This window comes from Lissotriton helveticus, chromosome 1_1, assembly GCF_964261635.1.
Source record: "Lissotriton helveticus chromosome 1_1, aLisHel1.1, whole genome shotgun sequence".
Classification (NCBI taxonomy): Eukaryota; Metazoa; Chordata; class Amphibia; order Caudata; family Salamandridae; genus Lissotriton; species Lissotriton helveticus.
In genome coordinates, this window is record NC_136057.1 from 1,364,968,962 (window position 1) to 1,364,988,150 (window position 19,189).

The following is a 19,189-nucleotide window of genomic DNA, read 5'->3' on the forward strand; positions in this document are numbered from 1 at the left end:
AGTTTGATTAATATGAAAATCCGACACCACCTTGGGCAGGAAAGCAGGATGAGTTCTGAGCACCACTCTGTTTCCATGAAAAATAGTGTACGGTTCTTTGCAACACAGAGCCTGGATTTCGCTCACCCTACGAGCAGAAGTGATGGCCACCAGGAATGCTACTTTCCAAGGTAAGTGTTGTAAACACGCTTTATGTATGGGTTCAAAGGGGGGACCCATTAACTTGGTCAACACCACATTAAGCTCCCAAGGTGGAGAAGGAGACCTGACTGGAGGATACACTTTCCTTAACCCTTCCAGAAAATCCTTCACCACAGGCATCCGAAAGAAAGATATCTGTCTTGGCGATTTTCTATAAGCAGTTGTTGCAGCAAGATGGACTTTGATGGAACTAAACTGCAAACCAGATTCAGCAAGGTGAAGTAGATAAGGTAAGATCACCTGTTCTTGACCATGAATAGGGTCAAGACCCTTACTCTGACACCAAAGGTAAAAGCGTTTCCACTTAAATCCGTAGGAATGTCTTGTAGAAGGTCGCTTTGCCTCCTTAAGGATGTTCATACACTCCGGATTCAGCTGTAAGTGCCCGTACTGGATGACTTCAGGGGCCATGCTGCCAAGCGCTGGGAGGGCAGATTGGGATGAAATACTCGCCCTTCCTGTTTGGACAGAAGATCCGGGCGTCAAGGCAATCTCCTGTTTGGTACTTCTGACAATTGGAGGAGATCTGGGTACCACCACTGGCGTGGCCACTCTGGGCAAATCAGTATCATTCTGGAGTTGGTCTTGTACATCCGGTTGATCACTGCTGGTATCAACGGAGTCGGTGGAAAGGCGTACAGCAGGTTTTGACACCAGTCTATCAAAAGGGCATTCCCTTGAGACCCTTTCTGGGAGAACCTGGACACGAAGACTGGGCATTTTGTGTTTGCCGCATCCGCGAACAGATCGATGTCTGGTGTTCCCCAAGACTGGAAAATGCTGTGCGCGACGTCGTCGTTGAGAACCCAGTCGTGCGCTTCGACGAAGTCTCTGCTGAGGTCGTCCGCCTGTGAGTTGAGACTCCCTGGCAGGTGAACCGCTGTTATTGACCGGTCTCGTGCTAGCAACCAATGCCAGATGGTCTGGGCTTCTATGGACAGAGTCCTGGACCTGGTACCCCCCTGCTTGTTTAAGTAATACATTGTAGTTGTATTGTCTGTTTGCACCAGGAGGGACCGAGTCTGTAGAGATGGTGCCAGGGACTTGAGAGCAAGATGAACCGCTCTGAGTTCGAGTAGATTGAGGTGATATCCTTTCTCGAAGTCTGACCATAGCCCTTGTACCTGCAGAGGGCCCATATGCGCCCCCCAACCTTGGAGAGAGGCGTCTGTGATCAGAGTCTGCGTTGGTGGGTCCTGATGAAAAGGAACTCCCTTCATCAAGTGTGTGTTCTTCATCCACCACCGGATGGAATCTCTTGCAGACTGTTGGAGATGAATCCGATCCTACCAGCAACCCGTCCTCTGCTTCCACTGATCTTCCAGACACTGTTGTAGAGGACGCATATGCAAACGTGCGTTTGGAACGATGAAGATGCACGATGCCATGGACCCCAGAAGAGAGGACACTTGCCGAACTGTCAGACGTGCAGACTGAAGGAGAAGAATACACTTCGCCTTGATGGATAACCACCTCTCCTCCGAAGGAGACACGTTTTCTTTTTCCATGTCCAGTTGAGCACCCAGGTAGTGGATCTTCTGGGTGGGGTTCATTATGGACTTCTTGTAATTGACTTGAAGACCCAACTTGCACATGAGTTGGAGGCATAGCGATAGATGTTCTTCCAGTAGAGATGGGGATGAACTCTTCAGAAGCCAATCGTCTAAGTACGGATATATGAAAATCCGTCTCTTTCGAAGACAAGCCGCAACTACCGCCATACATTTGGAAAATGTTCTGGGAGCTGATCTCAGGCCGAATGGGAGTACTGCGTACTGATAGTGATGAGCAGCTACTTGAAACCTGAGAAACTTGCGATGTTTTCTGGATACCGAAATATGAAAATAAGCATCTTTCAGATCGATGGAGCACATCCAATCCCCCTGATGTAACTGGGGGAAGATCTGATGAAGAGCTAGCATTCGAAACCTCTCCTTTCGAATGAATTTGTTCAACCGTCTCAAATCCAGAATGGGTCTGAACTCCGTAGCTGGACCTTTTTTCTTTACGAGAAAAAATCGAGAGTATAGGCCTTGACATCTCTGCTGAGATGGTACTAGTTCTATGGCCTTCTTCTTCAGAAGGATGTTCGCTTCCTGTTGTAAACGCTTTACATTCCACTGTAACATCTTTAGAGGACGCATGACAGGGGGTGGCTTCTTGAATCTCAAAAGGTACCTGTTCTGAATGATACCCAGCACCCATCTGTCCTTTGTGATCTGTTTCCACTCGTCCAGAAAACACACAATACTTCCTCCAACGGGAGTGGCACACGGTTGTGGAGGAAGCCTCCGTTCATTGTTTTTGAGGCTGTTTGGTAGCGGATGACTGCTGCCTATTTCCATTGCCTCTGCCTCGCCCAGGTCGCCGCTGTTGGAATTGCGACCTCTGTTGGTTCTGGCCTTGGTTTTGCAAGGACCAATTCGTTTGTTGGCTCCTCTGCTGGAAAGATCTCTTGTCAAAGGGACGAAAATTACCCCGACGTTTAAATTATTTCTTCTTTTCAAGACCCACGGCCTTAAGAGTGTCCAACTCCACTTTCATCTTGGACATCTCATCGTCAGCGTGAGATCCAAACAGTCGAACCATTAAAGGGTAAATTCACTATTTTCCTCTGGGCCTCAGGCTTTAGCCCAGTAAGGCGAAGCCAAGCTGAACGCCTAGCACAAACACCATGTGCATAGCCATGCGCTGACAGATCCGCCGAATCAGCAGCCGCGCTAATGCTCTGGTTAGCCACCAGTCCGCCGCCTTCCACAATTTCCAGGAAATCTTTTTGATCATCCTTAGGGAGTTTATCCGCAAAACGAGCCACCGAGTCCCAGAGCAGACGATCATAGCGGCCCAGTAAGGCTGCCGCACTGGCCACTCTCTACTGACCCCGAGGTGTTACACATTCTTCGTCCCAAGGAATCCATACTCTTGCTATCCTTTTCAGGTGGAGCAGAAGAGGTAGATGCTGCAGAATGCGCTTTTCTGACTGCCGCCACAATAAGAGTCTGGAGGTGGGTCAGAGCGCAAAAATAGTGGATCTTCTTCTGGAGCCTTGTACTTTTTTGCAATCCTAGACTGGCCTGAACCCACCGTGGCCGGAGTCAAGAATGTTCTCATTGCTGGTTCTATCAAACCGGGCACTAAAGGCAGAAGAGGCCTGCCAGTCGTCTTGTGATGCAGGGTTTCAAAGATGACTGACGTTGCCACTTGGGGAACTGCCATCTTGATGTTGAACTTATTCGCCCCACGACATAGTACATCATTAAATGTGCTCAAATCATCTACAGGAGACACTCTGGCAGGCGGAGTAGATGATATAGTGGGAGAATAGTCTCTATATGAAGATCTTGAAGAAGATGAAGATGACGTAGAAGATGGTGAAGGGGTTCTACGCCGTCTCTGAGGAGTTGCCGATCGCTGCCTCCTACGCTCCCTTGAACGTGATCTCTCTCACTAGGGATTTCAAGCGTGATCTTCTATGCAGCTCCGTATGAGGGACCGGAGCCCTCATCCCTATCAAGCCTGCATCTGGACGCATCTTCCAATGTCTCAGGCTTTCCAGCCACCTCGGTGACATGTTAAGAGGCCGTTCTGCACGCTCAGGTGAAGCCTCAGGTGAAATCTGCACAATATGCAGCCCTGCCGAGGACTTGGAGGCTCTGGAGACTACACTGTGCTCAGGGTTCGATGAGCCAGATGGAGTCCGTTGTCTGGGCACCAATTGTCTGTCATCTGACACCTGCCCTGAGGTTGAGCCAGAATGCGCCACCACAGATGAGTCCTGGTGCACTGTCTCTTGACCCGCCGCAGACCTGTCGTCTTGCTGACTCTGCGGTGAAGACGCCACTAAAAGTTGTGGGCTTATTTCTGACCTCGACAAAGACCTAAGCGAGGTCCGAGAGGCTGGTCTTGATGGTCTCGAAACCGACCTTTCATCAGGTGTGTGGAGAAGTGTGGCTCACTGGTTAGAGGAGGCAGACCTGGATGCAGACGTCAGCCCGGGACCAGGGTTCAATTCCCGGCTCGGCGGGGTCTTGAGTCCTAAAATGTCCATGGACTCGACAATTCTCGCTCCGGTGCCTACTTGATTCACGGGTTCACACTCTGCGACTCTGGGCAATAGCTTGCTTAATCTCCACAACGGCCCCTCGCGGCGGGATGCCTGGCTTTCACCTTGCGGATACCCTGCCGGGGTTATCCCACAGGGGAATACCAGGACGGGTTCCCTAAGCAAGCGCTTAGAAACCACTTGGTGATTTGCGCTATATAAATTCCTGTACATTTACATTTACCTAGACTCTGCTCCATGCTTCGAGCCCGAAGCAAATTTCGACGTCGACCTACGTCGCGATGGAGACCTCGACCTTCTCTTTTTAGGTCTCAACGTCGAATTCTTCGACGCCGATCTTCCTCTCGACGTCTACCTTTTCCTCGACGACGACTTACGTCTCTCCTTCGACGTCGACACTGGATCCTTCGACGTCGACCCTTGCTCCTTCGACGTCGGACGCCTCTCTTCCCTCGACATCGATCTCTTACGATCCTTCGACGACGAACCTTGCGCCCCGACGTCGTCCTTACTGCAATCGACACCAGATGTCTCGACGTCGAAAGATTTCGACGGCGACTGTCGAGACGCTGAACCTTGCCTCAACGGCGAAGTCCTCGACGTCGATGGAGCCCTCTTCGACGCCAACAATGCTGACGGCGATCTGGATCTCGACGTTGAGCGCACCTTTTTTGACGGCGATGCTCCCTGGAGTCGATTTTTTTTTTTTTTTTTTTTCTTAGTTCTACCTTCAGGAGAAGCTGTTCTTCGACGTTTGTGTTGAGAAGATGGCTTAGCAGATAACAAACTCTTGGAGCCCTTCTCACCACGGCTTTCTCTCTCCAGAAGGCCCAGCAACCTCATTTTCTCTCTTTCTCGCAAAGTCCTACTAGAAAGGTTGAGGCAGTGATAACAATCTTCCACCTTATGAGAAGCTGGAAGACAAACAGTGTGGGTCCGTCTTTGACATCTTCTTCCCACAGGAAGGAAATTTGTAAAATAAAGGTGGCATTCTGACTAAAAAATCACCAACAGTTTAGTCAGAAAAGGGTATTAAACCACCACCAGAGTAGTAAATTGTCAAAAAAGACAAGAAAAAACCAACTTCTGACAGAAAAACTGCCAAAATTAGCAGAGCTCAAGTTCCAGGTTCCTCACAGGTCAGTTCTTTTTTCCGGCTTGTTCCAACTGTCACCTGTGGTGCATGATGGGAACAGAGTTCTCCTGGAGGCCTTAAAGGCAAAGTGTGCAGATTATAATGAAACAACAAAAGAGTACCTACTCAAAAAGACTAAAAAAATATACAAGTGACACAATCCCTACTTACTAGAAACCAAACTTAGAAAATGTATGGGTTCAGAAATAAGGTCAAGTAGACTGAGAAAAGAAAATACTATTTCTTAAAAGAACCCTCACTCACCCTAGTGGTGACATGCTTCATCATGGGGTTCCCACAGGAGGGACTGAGTGCCCCCCCTGTGTGCTACAACGCCTGCAATTGCAGCGGAGCAGGTTATCCTGAACAAAGTGTAGCATTGAAAAAGTGAATGGTGATGTGAGTGAGTGTTAAAAGATCACAACTGGACCCAAATCAACTTTATTAGTGGACCAATTGCTCACATTAAAAACAGTGAGGCCACAAGATGGTTTTTAATTAGAACCACTGTGGCCTAAAGTGGGTGGTCAACATGTTTCTGCTGGTGAATGCATATTCAGCTCAGCTTTCTTAAGGACCAGTGAAACATTACAAAAAATTACTTTAAAAAAACCCCGGGGGTCCACGCTCGCTAAGGCGTGTCCACTCCGTACTGCAGATGCCTAACGTCTAGGTTTTCGGCGGCGAGTCGTTGTGCCCTCAACTGAGCACAGCGTGAAGACACTGCCGCTCTGCGAGGCCATGTGGCTTGCTCGAACTACGAGCGATGCACTCTCCAGGCAAAATTCCAGGAGTACAAGTTGCGGGTAAAACCGTGAGTTGCATAGGAAAATAATAAAAATTCTTTTTCCTTGATTGATCTTTTCACACTTGCCCTCACGGAGTGGACACGCCTTAGCGAGCGTGGACCCCCAGGGGTTTTTTAAGTAATTTTTTGTAATTTTTCACTGGTCCTGAAGAAAGTTGAGCTGAATATGCATTCACCAGCAGAAACATGTTGACCACCCACTTTAGGCCACAGTGGTTCTAATTAAAAACCATCTCGTGTCCTCACTGTTTTTAATGTGAGCAATTGGTCCACTAATAAAGTTGATCTGGGTCCAGTTGTGATCTTTTAACGCTCACTCACATCACCATTCACTTTTTCATTGCTACACTTTGTTCAAGATAACCTGCTCCGCTGCAATTGCAGGCGTTGTAGCACACAGGGGGGGCACTCGGTCCCTCCTGGATGATGAAGCATGTCACCACTAGGGTGAGTGAGGGTTCTTTTAAGAAATAGTCTTTTCTTTTCTCAGTCTACTTGGCCTTATTTCTGTACCCATACATTTTCTAAGTTTGGTTTCTAGTAAGTAGGAATTGTGTCACTTGTATATTGTTTTAGTCTTTTTGAGTAGGTACTCTTTTGTTGTTTCATTATATTGAATAGGGGTTGAAGAGTGACCTCCAAAACCCTTCCTCTCTTGTTGATCATATAAAGTGTGCAGATTCTCTGGGGCCTTAAAGGCAAGGTGCCAGTCTGATTTTCTGTACACAGACATTTTTTCATATGCACCCTGTTAGGCTAATAACTGTTCACAACAGGTTCTTTGATGAAAATAAAAGGTTTTCATGGTTATGAAATGCATGTTAGGCTCATGCCTGTTTATTGCATTTATATACAGCATATTTTCATGCGTCAGAACGTGTGTAAGTTTGGCTTTATTAGCCTATGTATATATGTTGGGCTGCATATTATGGTTATTATACATGTATATGTGTATAATTATTTTAGTACTATGTACTTTTTGGTATATTTACACATATATATGTATATTGTTTGTGTTCCGGGTTCCCGCTCATGGCGGAGATAATTCAGTGCTTATGACTATTAATGAGTATCCCCTGGAAGAGAACCATTCTTACAATTACATCGTAACAAAGTGGTCCTCGGAACAAACCCAAATTCCTTCCTAAAGTCATCTCTCCATTTCAACTTAATTAATCAGTGGAGTTACCAGCGTTTTTTCAAAACCCAGACTGTAGCAGAGAGAGCTCTACACACCTTAGATGTTAAAAGAGCCCTACTTTATTATATTGACCAAACCAAATCCTTTCGCAAAACAAATGTTTGTAGCTTTCTCCCCACCGCATAAAGGGAATCCCATCTCTAAAGCTGGGTTTGCAAGGTGGATCGTTAAATGAATCCAAATATGCTACCAGAAAGCGAAAAGCACATTAACAATTCCTCCTAGAGCGCACTCCACACGCAAACTAGGAGCCTCTGTGGCTTTCTTACAGAACATTCCCCATGAAGACATCTGTAGAGCAGCAACATTGTCTACAACACACGCCTTCAATAAACACTATTGTGTTGACATGCAAGCCAAGCAGCAAGCTGCTGTAGGCCAAGCTGTTCTTAAAATTCTCTTTCAAACTACTGCAACCGATACAGGTGACAACCGCTAGGGGAGATACTGCTGTATAGTCTATGCTAAGTGTGATATCTGCAGCTCGTATGCCTCGAACAGAAAATGCTACTTACCAGTATGCATCTGTTCTTGGCATGTAGTTGCAGATTCTCACACGCCCACCCGCCTCCCCGGGACCTTTATCTGTACCAGTTCTATCTTAATTAGATATACACACATGGACATCCTTTTTTCTTTCTACTAACTCCATCATGGCGAAAAACAATCTAAGGATGGAGTCGATGCCCATGCGTACTATTGTCCAAGGGAGGAGTCTCCTATCTCTCGACTACAAAGACTTCTTCCAAGACAACAGCAACCTGCAAGCATCCGAGCCCAACACCAGATGGCGATCTAATGCTAAGTGTGAGAATCTACAGCTATACATGCCAAGAACAGATGCATACTGCTAAGTAGCATTTCCCTTTTTGTGCAGTCTTCTTAGAGGGGTTAAGTTGTCTCTTCCTCTGGCACCGCGCTATTCAGTGCTTTTGTGACCTCAACCAAGTGCTCAGTCTGTTCTTGTCCTGGCAACCAAATAGATTCCTATCCCGTAAGGAGCTTTCACTGAAACTGGCAATGCAGTTATGCCTGCTATCCTGCAAACAGGTTTCTGATTTTAGAGCCCTGAATATAACAGGCAGAATATTTTCCCCATTAGGGGTGTTGTTTACCATTGGTAGACAAAGTCCAACACCAGGACTATTTCATATCCAGCTTTTCAGGATTATCCAAAGTTGTGTGGTACAATGCCTCAAAGCATATGAGGAAATGTCTGAGGAGTTCAGACCTCTCAGTGAGAGGCGTGGAAACCACATAAGGCAGTGTCCTCCCCTTACTATTGCCCGATGGGTTTGTTGGCTGATGTAGGTAGTTGTATTGACCTAGCGGCTTTTGGAGCCCAGTTGCTAGAGTAACTGTGGCATCTAAGGTTTTTACACTTGGAGCGTTCTTGGAGGATATCATGAATGCAGCAGATTGATCCTCTAAGTCTACCTTTAAGAAATTCTACTTTAAGCCAGTGGTGAATATGGCTCATTTGATGTTGAGCAAGCTTTGAACTAGCATAATCCTAGCTTCTGGTCCTGACATAGAATCAAAATTGTTCCTAACGTGTAGGAAAGTTTTAATTCTATTAAGGACACGGAGGTGTGAGGATTATCCCTCCCGGCAAGGGCTATCTTTTTCATGGATCCCACCCTATAACTAGTAAGTACATAGATTCTGAGATAATATAATGTATTGTGGTTCTTCAGGACCCTCTTAATGGTTTTCTTGCAATTGTTGTTTGTGGTGCAACTTTTTGTACTGGAATCATCCATACTTGTGACTTAGTTTATAGGATCAGAAGGGCAGTACTGAGACTTGATTTGCGCGATGAAAGAGGAGGTCACAATATGGAGTATGGACAATTGCCGATCCTGGACAAGCCTGATTGGATATTGTTGAGACAAATGTGTTTTTAATTGGACTGTTATTGTTGTGCCATTCCCGGAGGTTCATGGAACTGGAAGTTGTTTCGCTTTTACAGTTGGAAATGATAACAAAAACGAGAGACTGGCTGCTATAATAGACCAGCAAAGGAAGTAAAGAATATCCTCGCCTCTGGGTATTAATAGAATTGAAACTTTCCTACACGCTAGTTAAACATTTTCTTTCAGTTGATGAGCTTTATTGCTCTAATGATGTCTTTTGTACCTGGGAGAAAGTGTTGCTTTAGCTATCAAGTGGTCAGTCCTGGAGACAGCCTATTGAGAAGCTTTTCCTTGCATTTCTGCTGTTAACCTCACTTGAAACACTTGAATAGTCACTATTTCGCCCTATGATGGTCATAGGGTTACTTTAACTGATGTAGTCACTACTTTTACATTGAAAAAATGTTATATTGGCTGTTAGGAATTTCCATGAGCAGAAAATGCTCTCTCTGGGGAATCCTTGATTAGATGCTGTATCCCCTTCCCCTATATTTGTGGTAGTCCTAAGCATGTGAATACACAGAACATGCTCACATCAACTAGTTCTTTTTGCAGGTAAGTGTCTTTTTCTTTGATGGCGCCAGTGTTACCAGTGGGGAAATGTCATTGTTTTGGTAACTTAACAGAAGGTGTTTTGGCGTCACCCAGTCATATGCCAATTTAACCTTGGCTCGGTAATTTTTCCTGCCGCACACAGAGAGGACGTCTCGTGCAGGGTTTCGCGGAGCCAAGATGGGCGCGCCTGAACTGGAGCCTCCGGAAAACACCCTACCAAAGACAACTTTGTGCCGCTGTTAAATCATTATTATTATTTTAACCCTTTTAAAAGTAATCTATATATGCTTTTTTCAGTGTACACTTAAATGGAGCAGTTTTAATTTTAGTTTGATTACCAGGTGGCAGGTATAACTTGGTATCCTTAAGAGCATGTTCACCAAAGCAGGCTGCCCTTGTTAGAATCATTTTCTCTTTCGCCAGTATGCTCATTGAATTTTGCACACATTACCTGTACAGGGCAACATTTTAGCATTTCATCTTGTGGCCATATTATGTAACTTATTTATTATAATTGAGAATGCAATTGGTGCCATCTTTACATTTTGTCTGTCGCTCGTCTAACCGAAGCATTCACACCATAGTTAATTTCATTCAGTAACATAACTGTTTAGTTTTGGCACCAAAGACTTTTGGGTAAACTTAAAATCCGTACATTGCTGATCTGCTAAAGAAGCATCAGCGGGTTTTTATTCTACCAGAGGGTGGAATTAAAATGCTTATGGGTGTGGATCCTACTTGGCAAGACATCGTCATCTCAGGGTATAGTTGTAAAATTGGAGGACTTACTAACCTGCTGCCTTTGGGTTGCAACTTTTTGTGTATCCCTCGATGGTAAAGGTGGGGGGGGGGGGAGAGCCTTAGTTGTGAGAATGGTGTTTTCTTCTTGAGAACCTTTTAAAAGATTAGTGGCCAGGGAATGGACATTGGGAAGACCAAATCGGGCTCTGGTTCTGGGCATACTCTCATCTTGGCAACGAGTGTGGATCTTCACATTTGGTGGCAGCAGTGGGATCTGAAAACTGAATCTGGAAGCATGGGTAAGTTGGCCTGGTGGTTATGTGGTGAGAAAAAGGGTGTTAAGGCACTTGGGAAAGAAACAAACTCCTAGTTACAAGCAAAGAGGTAGACCTGTTAATTTTGTGAGCCGTAGCCTTCTGCTGGCAGAAGTGTCTTTGCTCTTTCTGCTTGGAGTGGAATGTTGGTAATGGGGGTAGTGGGGAAGGGATTTTTTTGCATGCTTTTTCTAAGGTGCCGGGTTGGAAATCAATGACAGTAGTTTCTCTTTTCTCAATAGTTTCTCTTCTCAAGCATGCTCCATACGATGAGCTTTAATCACCCTGTGCATGTTGGACACAGATTTCGACCAACATGTCCTGCATAGTCCACCCATCAACCCCTTCCAAGCAAGCTCACACTTGTATATATCTACTCCTACTTGGCATGCCCCACACTGATAGCGGCCCAAACTAGCATGGAACAAGCCTGCTCTTCCCCGGCATGTCGCATAGGACACGACAACACCCCTCCCTTACATAGGGTTTAACAGCCATTCTCTTCTTGGAATACTTGTTGCAGTGACCCAGCCTACATCCGCAATGCTCCATATAGGTACAATGACCCAACCTGGTGTACTGTAACCCTGGCCCCATGGGTACAATTGCACTGACACCCTAGTTTTTGATCCGTCTTGGGTTGGTAAAGGTACGTGCACCTAAGCTCCTCTTCAACTCACTCTTCATGCCTGCACTTGGCATAGTACCCTGTGTTTGCATCCTTCGTAACATATGCGGAAAGTTAAACACACTGCCCAATCTCAATAAGTGAGTGAAATGGGTGACCAGTTGAGGGCTTGACCTACCAGCAAATCGAAATTGCATCATTCCCACCACTGATTGCGTAGATTATTATTTTGTACAGCTGTTTCCTCTGCACAGGATTTGCATGACCACGTCTTTCAACAATTGTTTTTCTCTTTCTAGATGTTTCAGAGAACACAAATCTCCCTCCATGGCAACCTGCCCTCTTGATGCCTAGCGAAGTCACAGTCACTGACATCACGGCCAACTCAATCACCGTGACATTCAAGGAATCTCAGACAGCTGAAGGCTTCTTTCGTGACAGAAGCTTGGAGATTTAAGAAGAGGAACTATATTTTTCGTTTTTAGTAAAAAGCGGGAATCCTTTGTCAACGTGAGGTATCCAGTGCTTCTCCCAGTTCACCCCCATTCATCTGTAAACTACAACAGGAGAGATTGGTGTGTGCACGTAGAGAGAACAAGTGATGCTGCTGCTGCGGCATCAGTTAGAAATTGAAAGAGTAGTAGGGATTGTAGTACTTTTGGACTGGAAGTATGGTCACTGGGGGGGGAGGGGTGGGAGGGGATTTATCATCTGTCCAACAGTGTTGTCACTGCATCTGGGACCGAATCAGTGTCATCAGTAAGTTAGGAAGTTATGTCATTGTCAGGAAAATTGATTTTATCCTGAAGATAGGAACTAGAGGAATGTGGGACTGAAAAGATGGGCACTGCGAATCAATATGAAATGTTGCGAGAGCACTATCGGATGAAATTGGACCTTCTATGAAATTGGAAGGAATATTACTGCTAGAAGAGATCAATGTCTTCTAGAAGACATGAAGTGTTATTTCTTCTGGCGGAATTTGTAGTCCTCTTCAGAACAGGAAGCCGTGATACTGGGCTTCCTCCATTGACATAAAAAATGGCCACTATTTGAATGTATGAGTGCAGGCTTTAACTTTTGTTGGTTTTTGTAAAAATCTGCTCTCACCTCCCTTCAAGGAAAGTAGGTGATTGTGGACTGGGCAGAGGCTACCGTGCCATTCTTTATTTTATTATTTTTTCAAGTTGGAGAAAAGCATGGAAAGCTGTCGCAAGCAGGTAGAAGTTATAAATGTTGTAGTGCACAATTGAACAATCCACCCTGAATGCCTTGGATCCAGTTCCATTCTACAGTCTGCATACTCTAAGTAGAATAGACCTATTAAGAAACTAAATGATTTTCAGCAGAAAAATGTCAGCGTTTGAGGCACTTTTAGTGGGGTTAATTGCCTGTGGAAATTTCCAGCATTTCGTTAAGTTTGAGATTCTGAATACTGGCTTCTGCACTTGTACTTTAAAGTGTGTGTGTTTATAATTTATTCTCACCTTCAAAGGGTTGGACTGTATCATGTACTTGGCCCCCCCTGATTTGGAGCGCTACTCTACGGGAAATTCTCTGGTAGATCTGACCAACAGCAGCAAATATGTATTCTCCTGTTTTAATTTACGAAGGAATATCTGTCCTTTGAAACGGGCATATGTTACCTTTCAAATAAGGTAAATGTAGAAGACCATTTTGAAATAAACTGTGCTAATCAAGGGAGCTGCATTCTCCAAACATAATCTTGGTTAGAAACCAAATGCTATCATTAGTACTAGATTTGGTTTACTGCTAAAAAGTTGTTGTTTTTTTAAATTTATTATATGGTACATTTTCCTTTGAAAGTGCAGGACGGTGGGTGTAAAGTTCCATGCTTACAACCCTTTCTTGCATAATATAAACAGTTCTATAAAATGTTCCTTGCTTTATAGGTCTTCTGAAAGGTTTTGCACCTCGGCCCAACATCTTTATAAGACCAACTATTTCAAAACCACCCCCTCCTAACCTTGCATACGGGCAGAGTTTATCCTCTGTCCTCCATTTGTGGTATTCTGTCCCTTGATGATTACCTGCCTCCTTTTTCGCCATCACCTCAGAATATCCGGCATTAGATATTTTATAGATGTTCTTGATAAGGGTACTTAACCCTAGGGACCCAGGCATATGAATGAGATGATTATTTTTGACTAATCAGATTTTTCATTTGGGAGGACAGCAGCATTTCTGATAAACAAGTTACTATTTCACTCTTGTCAGTTTGGGATGTTTTTGTTTTGCATCCAGACTTTTTTTAATAATCTGAATATTTGTTGTTCTGGAAATGTCTTACCATGTACTTTGTCAACTACACTGTGAACCAATCAAGTCTCTAAAATTTGAACATAATGCAGAGGCATGGTGTGTGAGGCAGAGAAGATGCTAGGACTGCCAATCGTAGTGGTAGGACATTCTTTAGTTTGTGCCAGTACTGATCATATGCCCTCCATAGTGTTGAGGACATCCTTCCACATGTTCAAGGAGTGATCCACTGTCTCTTCTGGTGTTAGGGGTTCTCTTCCATATGCGTTAGCCCTGACCTAGAACCTCCTACGGTGTTGGGGGCACTCTTCCTTTCACACAGCATTCACCCAATGCCCTCTTGGTGTTGAAGCAGTCTTCCTCTGACACAGCCGTCCATTATGTAAAGGGCTTTCTTACGCCGAGACCCTACTGACACAAAGGCCAAATTGTGTTGGTGGCAATTCTTCCATTTATGCTAGTAGTGGCCCAGTGCCACCCTTGGTATCGGGGGCAAAGTAGATGTGTGATTACTGACACAATGGCTGCTATCATGTTAAGTAACGTGCTTCTTTTTGTGCCACAACAGGGAGGAGAAAAATGTTCAATGTGTAGAGTCCCAGGAAAACCCTCATAGGGAATGAGCATCTGAGAGGGCCATCTCCCATGTGCAAGGTAGGGTATGTGAAAGCTATGCAGGAACCAATAACACAGGATAGGATTTGTTGAAAAATGCAAACCCAAATACCCCAAAATAACTTCTATATCACACAAGCACAGTCAAACTGCAGGAGGGAAGTAAAGACCGCCCATGGTTTAATTGTCTAGTGAGACACCGTGGCAGTTGGTTTTTAACCGCATCGCTGCGGCGGCTTTTCCCGCTGTACGCGGTAATTTTGAAATTACCGCGTTACATGACGAGCTCAGCTCGTCATGAGCGCACGGCAGGTTACGCTCATGACGAGCTGAGCTCGTCATGAGCGTAGAAGGGGTTAAAGAAGACGGATACCCAATGGTGGTGGCCGAAGCACAGCAGATTCAACAGCCAATGCAACAGAATGAGATATTCGAGGCAAACTGATGCCCACCTTTTTAGACACACGTTTTAGTGCAGAGAGGGTGCTCAGCAAAGCCCGTTCAGTACGTGAAACTTTGATTTGGCTGAGCTGAAATATCAGAGAACCAGTAAATTTGCAAATAAAAAAGGAACAGAAGGGTAAAATGAAAAGAATGTGAAACTATCAGACAGGCCTGGACAGCTGAAATAAGTTATAACCAATGTTTTTGAAGATGGTACAGATAAATTAATCTGAAGATCTGCCATTCAAAATATTTATCTTTCCACAAATTAAAGGATTAATATTCAGTGTTTCCACAAATTAATTTGCGACCTCTGGTCTTCTTAAAAAAAATTAAAAAAAGTAGAGGCTCTAAATGTTTGCTTGATCAATGTTGAGATAACTTGTCTTGGAACTAGGTTAAACTTTAAAGAGAACGTGTTCCTCTGTGCATAAAGGAGGCTTGGCTTATCTGAGATAATTCCCATTTAGTTGCTGCTGACGGACTAATAGTCTCTTATAAATGCTGTCAGATTTGAAGATATGACCAACAAGAGATCTATGGAGAGCCAATAAACGAGCTGTTTTTTCCTAGAGGTGTTCCAGGTTTGTCCGTTTTAATGACCTATGTTCCGGGGTAGTTGGCCATCTCTCCCTCCCTTTCATCTGTGGATTTCCTGAATATTTGACTTAGCCCTGGAGCACCACCCACTGATTAAACTGAAGTGAGCCACTGCAAAAATGGGGGAAACCAACTACTTACTTTTTTTCCAATTCGTGTTAGTTGAAAGATCATGACTAGATGTATGAACCAAATGTTAATCCTTTTTCAGTTTGTTAAAATGTAAAGAACTGAGGGTCTTTAGGAGGACAGTGGTGGCTGAAAACATTTATTTTAGGGATGGGTAAGAACCATACTCTGGGGGCGCCAAAAGTATTGGTTATTTTCTGAAAGCTGATGGGTAAAAGGACACCTATTAGAAGCTGCATCTGTATGTGTGAGATTAGTCTCAGATCACCAGGTCTTGTCCAGTAAACTCTCTATTTTTTATTTGTTTTGCGGGGGCTGAAATGTGATATGAAGTGAACAATGTGCCGTTTCAGACCTAGAGTCAGGGAGAATGAACAGAGTCTGATGCGGAGGGGACTGTCGTTCTGCATTCCCTCCATGGGGGAAACGCATTAGCAAACGTCATATAACACATTTTCAATAAGCCCTTAGGAATTTTCGTGGTTGCAACATGCAGACTGTACTTTTTCTTCCCTCCCCTTTCCAGTTCTTTGCCCCCACCCTCCCCAAAAAAACCTTAGCCTACTACTCTTGTAATGATTTCCTGCTCTACTTTCCAACCTTAGCTTTGCATCCGCCTCATCAGTTCTGCCCTTTATTCTCCCTGCAACAATCCATCCTTCATTTTCTTTCCTGCACATAACTGATTGTCATCTCTGCATTGTCAGCTCATCTTTTTCTGCCCCCGTCTCAACAGTTCCTGCCTCCCCATTGCGTTTCCCTTTTGTTCCTCGCTGTTTTTCTCTCCACTAGCTCCTGATTATCATCCGCTATTGCTGTTTGTCACTGCTGCCAGTCTCTTTAAATTGGGTTCCAAATCCAGAAGTAAAAGCGTAACCTGGGTTGTTCACCTCGTTCTCCTTGTGTAGAACATCAACCAGTAAATAAACCAGGCTGTTCTGTTGACAGCTGTTGACAGCTTGCACTCTGTCACATATGTCTTAAATATTGTTACCTCCTCCAATGTTCTCTTTATCCCATCCGCAATATATTTCAGTCTTGTCTGTTGAAAGAATGTTTTTTTCCCCAGTGGGGCTTTTTCCTGTAAATCTCCTGGCCGTTTTATGGGAAGTAGGTGAGCCAACCTTGGTATATGGGGGGCGTTGTGTCTCAACCCGGGAGAATCCATGCTTCAGGGCTAGCCAATTTAATTCCAGGCTGGGATGCAGTTCTTGTTTCTTTTTTAATAACCAGACGCTGTTTTGTAAAACTAACAAGACCAATTGTAGAGTATAGTCCCAATTTTGTGTCTGATAAAGCAATTCAGGTGACTTGAAAATGAAGTGGACTAAAACGGGTGTATGTATGCTTAGAACAGGTTTCCAACGGTTCCTTCCAGATAAATGTGCTTCCCTACATGCAGCAGACTCGTTCCTTCTCCCTCACTCATTGTCTGCTGTGCATTTTTTGCAGCACTCTATGTATGAAGACTTTCATGTTCAGTTGATGTTTGTTTTTCATTGGAAAGCTTTTGCGCAGAAAGCAATGTGTTAATTGGTTGTTTTAAAGAGACTGCCTTGAATGTATATTTTTTGGGGTGGGCGGGGAGGGGGGGGGGGGGTTCGAGCAAATGGGGCCTGGAAAGAAATGTGACTAGCCTGCCCCAAATTAGCCTTGCACTATATACATAATAGACTATATATAAATGTATATACAGTTTATTTATCAGCACTTAAAACGGGGCATTAACGTTTCTCCATATGAATAAACTGCAGTACGTTTGAAACTCCTTTGGCCTCCAGCTAGCAGGATACAATTACTTATTTCCGCCTCCTAGGATATTTGCATTCAAGCCTCTCATCACCAGTCAGTCTAGTGTTTGTGTGTTTATTTTTTTAGAGTAAGGGATTTTTTTATTTCTGCTCTAGAGCAGTTTTGTTTGAGGGTGGGTTGTGTGGAAGAGCACTCAACTCGTTTGCATTGTTTCATTTGGTTATTTTAGAGAAATAAGGGGATTCTATCCCTTGGATATTTCGAAAAGAAAATAATAAAAAGTCAATGTTGACCTTTCCATGCAAAAAAAAGCAAAAATATGCTGCTACTGGACCTTCTGGAGGAGGTGTGATGTATATATAATAGTGGAATTGAGCACTTGAACACAAAGTTAATGTTATGTGAAAAACTGGAGTGTCCTTTGAAAAAGAAACAAATGGTGCCCCCCTTTTAAGGATGTTTACTAGCAGCGCCATCTTTGACTGTGTTACTGCTTCCTTAATCTAAGAAAGGTCAAGCAGAGTAGGCTTTCTCATTATCTCTCTTCAGCTTTTACATTATCCCTTGTGTGGCAGGGATGGTTGTTTCTTTAAGCCTTTTTGGGGGACAGTGGGTTGTTCTGATGTATCAAATGCACTGTGATTCTTCTTAGAACTAAACTCGTTTATTCAGTGCCTCACCAATACAGGTGTCCAGCACTTGAAAGCAGAAGCCTTTCTTTACTTCAGCCTCAAAACTGGTTTTTCACTGGTACCGGTTTTCAACACCTGTTTTTTCTTGTACAATGGATGGTTTATACAACACTTGTATTTGTGCTGGCCGAATTAAGCCATAGACAGAAGGAAACTGACGATGTGATCACCAGCCTGCAGCAGTGAGGCATTTTCAATTGTCTCTCACCTTGGGCTAGAACTATTACATTAATTGCTTTTTTGCATACATGGAATAACTGTGGGATGCCCACTGACTGAACCATATTTTTTAGAGTTCTCTGGCACTACTACATAGACATGGTCATTTAAGTTTTGGTATCTTTAGTCCAGCCCCTTAAATTTGCTAACATTAAATTGCTCGTCCAATACACTTGCCCTAAACCAGCGAGGAGTGAACTCTTCACACACGGAGGAGAGGTTTATAAACACAGGGAACATGGAAGATAGATGATGCTAGCTACCTTAATTCCCACTATTTTAAAGAGCAAGTTGAAGCAAGATTTACCAGGATTAAAAAAGAAAAGAGGGAGACTAGACCGGAAAAAAACAATATCGTTTCTTACTGCTTCGAATAGACTTACTGCTTTAAGAGAAGTGTGTGGTCACATTCCTTGCCAGACCTTGCTCAGGGGTGGGCTGGGATGACTAGGGAGACTGGGCAGGCGTTTTTGTGTTTTCTGCTTGCTTACGAAGAGAGGTTACTACTATATTTTTGTATGGATGCAGTAAAGGTACATATAGACTGTCTATTTATGTAGAAAATTCTATGCGACTGTGGGGAAAATTATTTGTTTGATTATTAAATGCAGAACTTCAAGGTTACGTGTGTGGTGTCTTATTTTTGCATGGCTGTCTTCAAAGTGCGGTTCCCACCTGGAGGACCACCGAGCAGATGAGAGCATTAGGGTCCAAACTGTGGTGGCTGAAATAATTTGCCCGGGTGCCCTGAGGCCTGTCTTAAGGCTTTGCAAACACACGCTGTGTTTGGAAACTGCCCACGCTTTTGTTAGGGAAGCGCGGGGCAGACTCTGGCCTTTTGTTTAAGTATTGCTGTTAATCGGAGCCCGTGAAGGGGCTCTGATTAACATCAATAC

The 19,189-nt window shown here is 44.2% G+C and overlaps 1 protein-coding gene across 2 annotated transcripts in view; it reads left to right on the forward strand.

Annotated features, from left to right (window-relative positions):
• CBX7 (chromobox 7) overlaps positions 1-18,912 on the forward strand; it is a 61,620-nt gene extending 42,708 nt beyond the window's left edge. The window contains exon 6 of one of the 2 annotated variants that reach the window (XM_078683510.1): positions 10,022-10,796. In XM_078683510.1, coding sequence (XP_078539636.1) covers positions 10,022-10,122 — 101 coding nt within the window. In that variant the 3' untranslated portion in view covers positions 10,123-10,796. Of the gene's footprint in view, positions 1-10,021; positions 10,797-11,861 lie in introns of those variants that run through there. The other variant, XM_078683502.1, reaches the window with a different exon arrangement.
• The last annotated feature ends 277 nt before the right edge of the window (positions 18,913-19,189 follow it).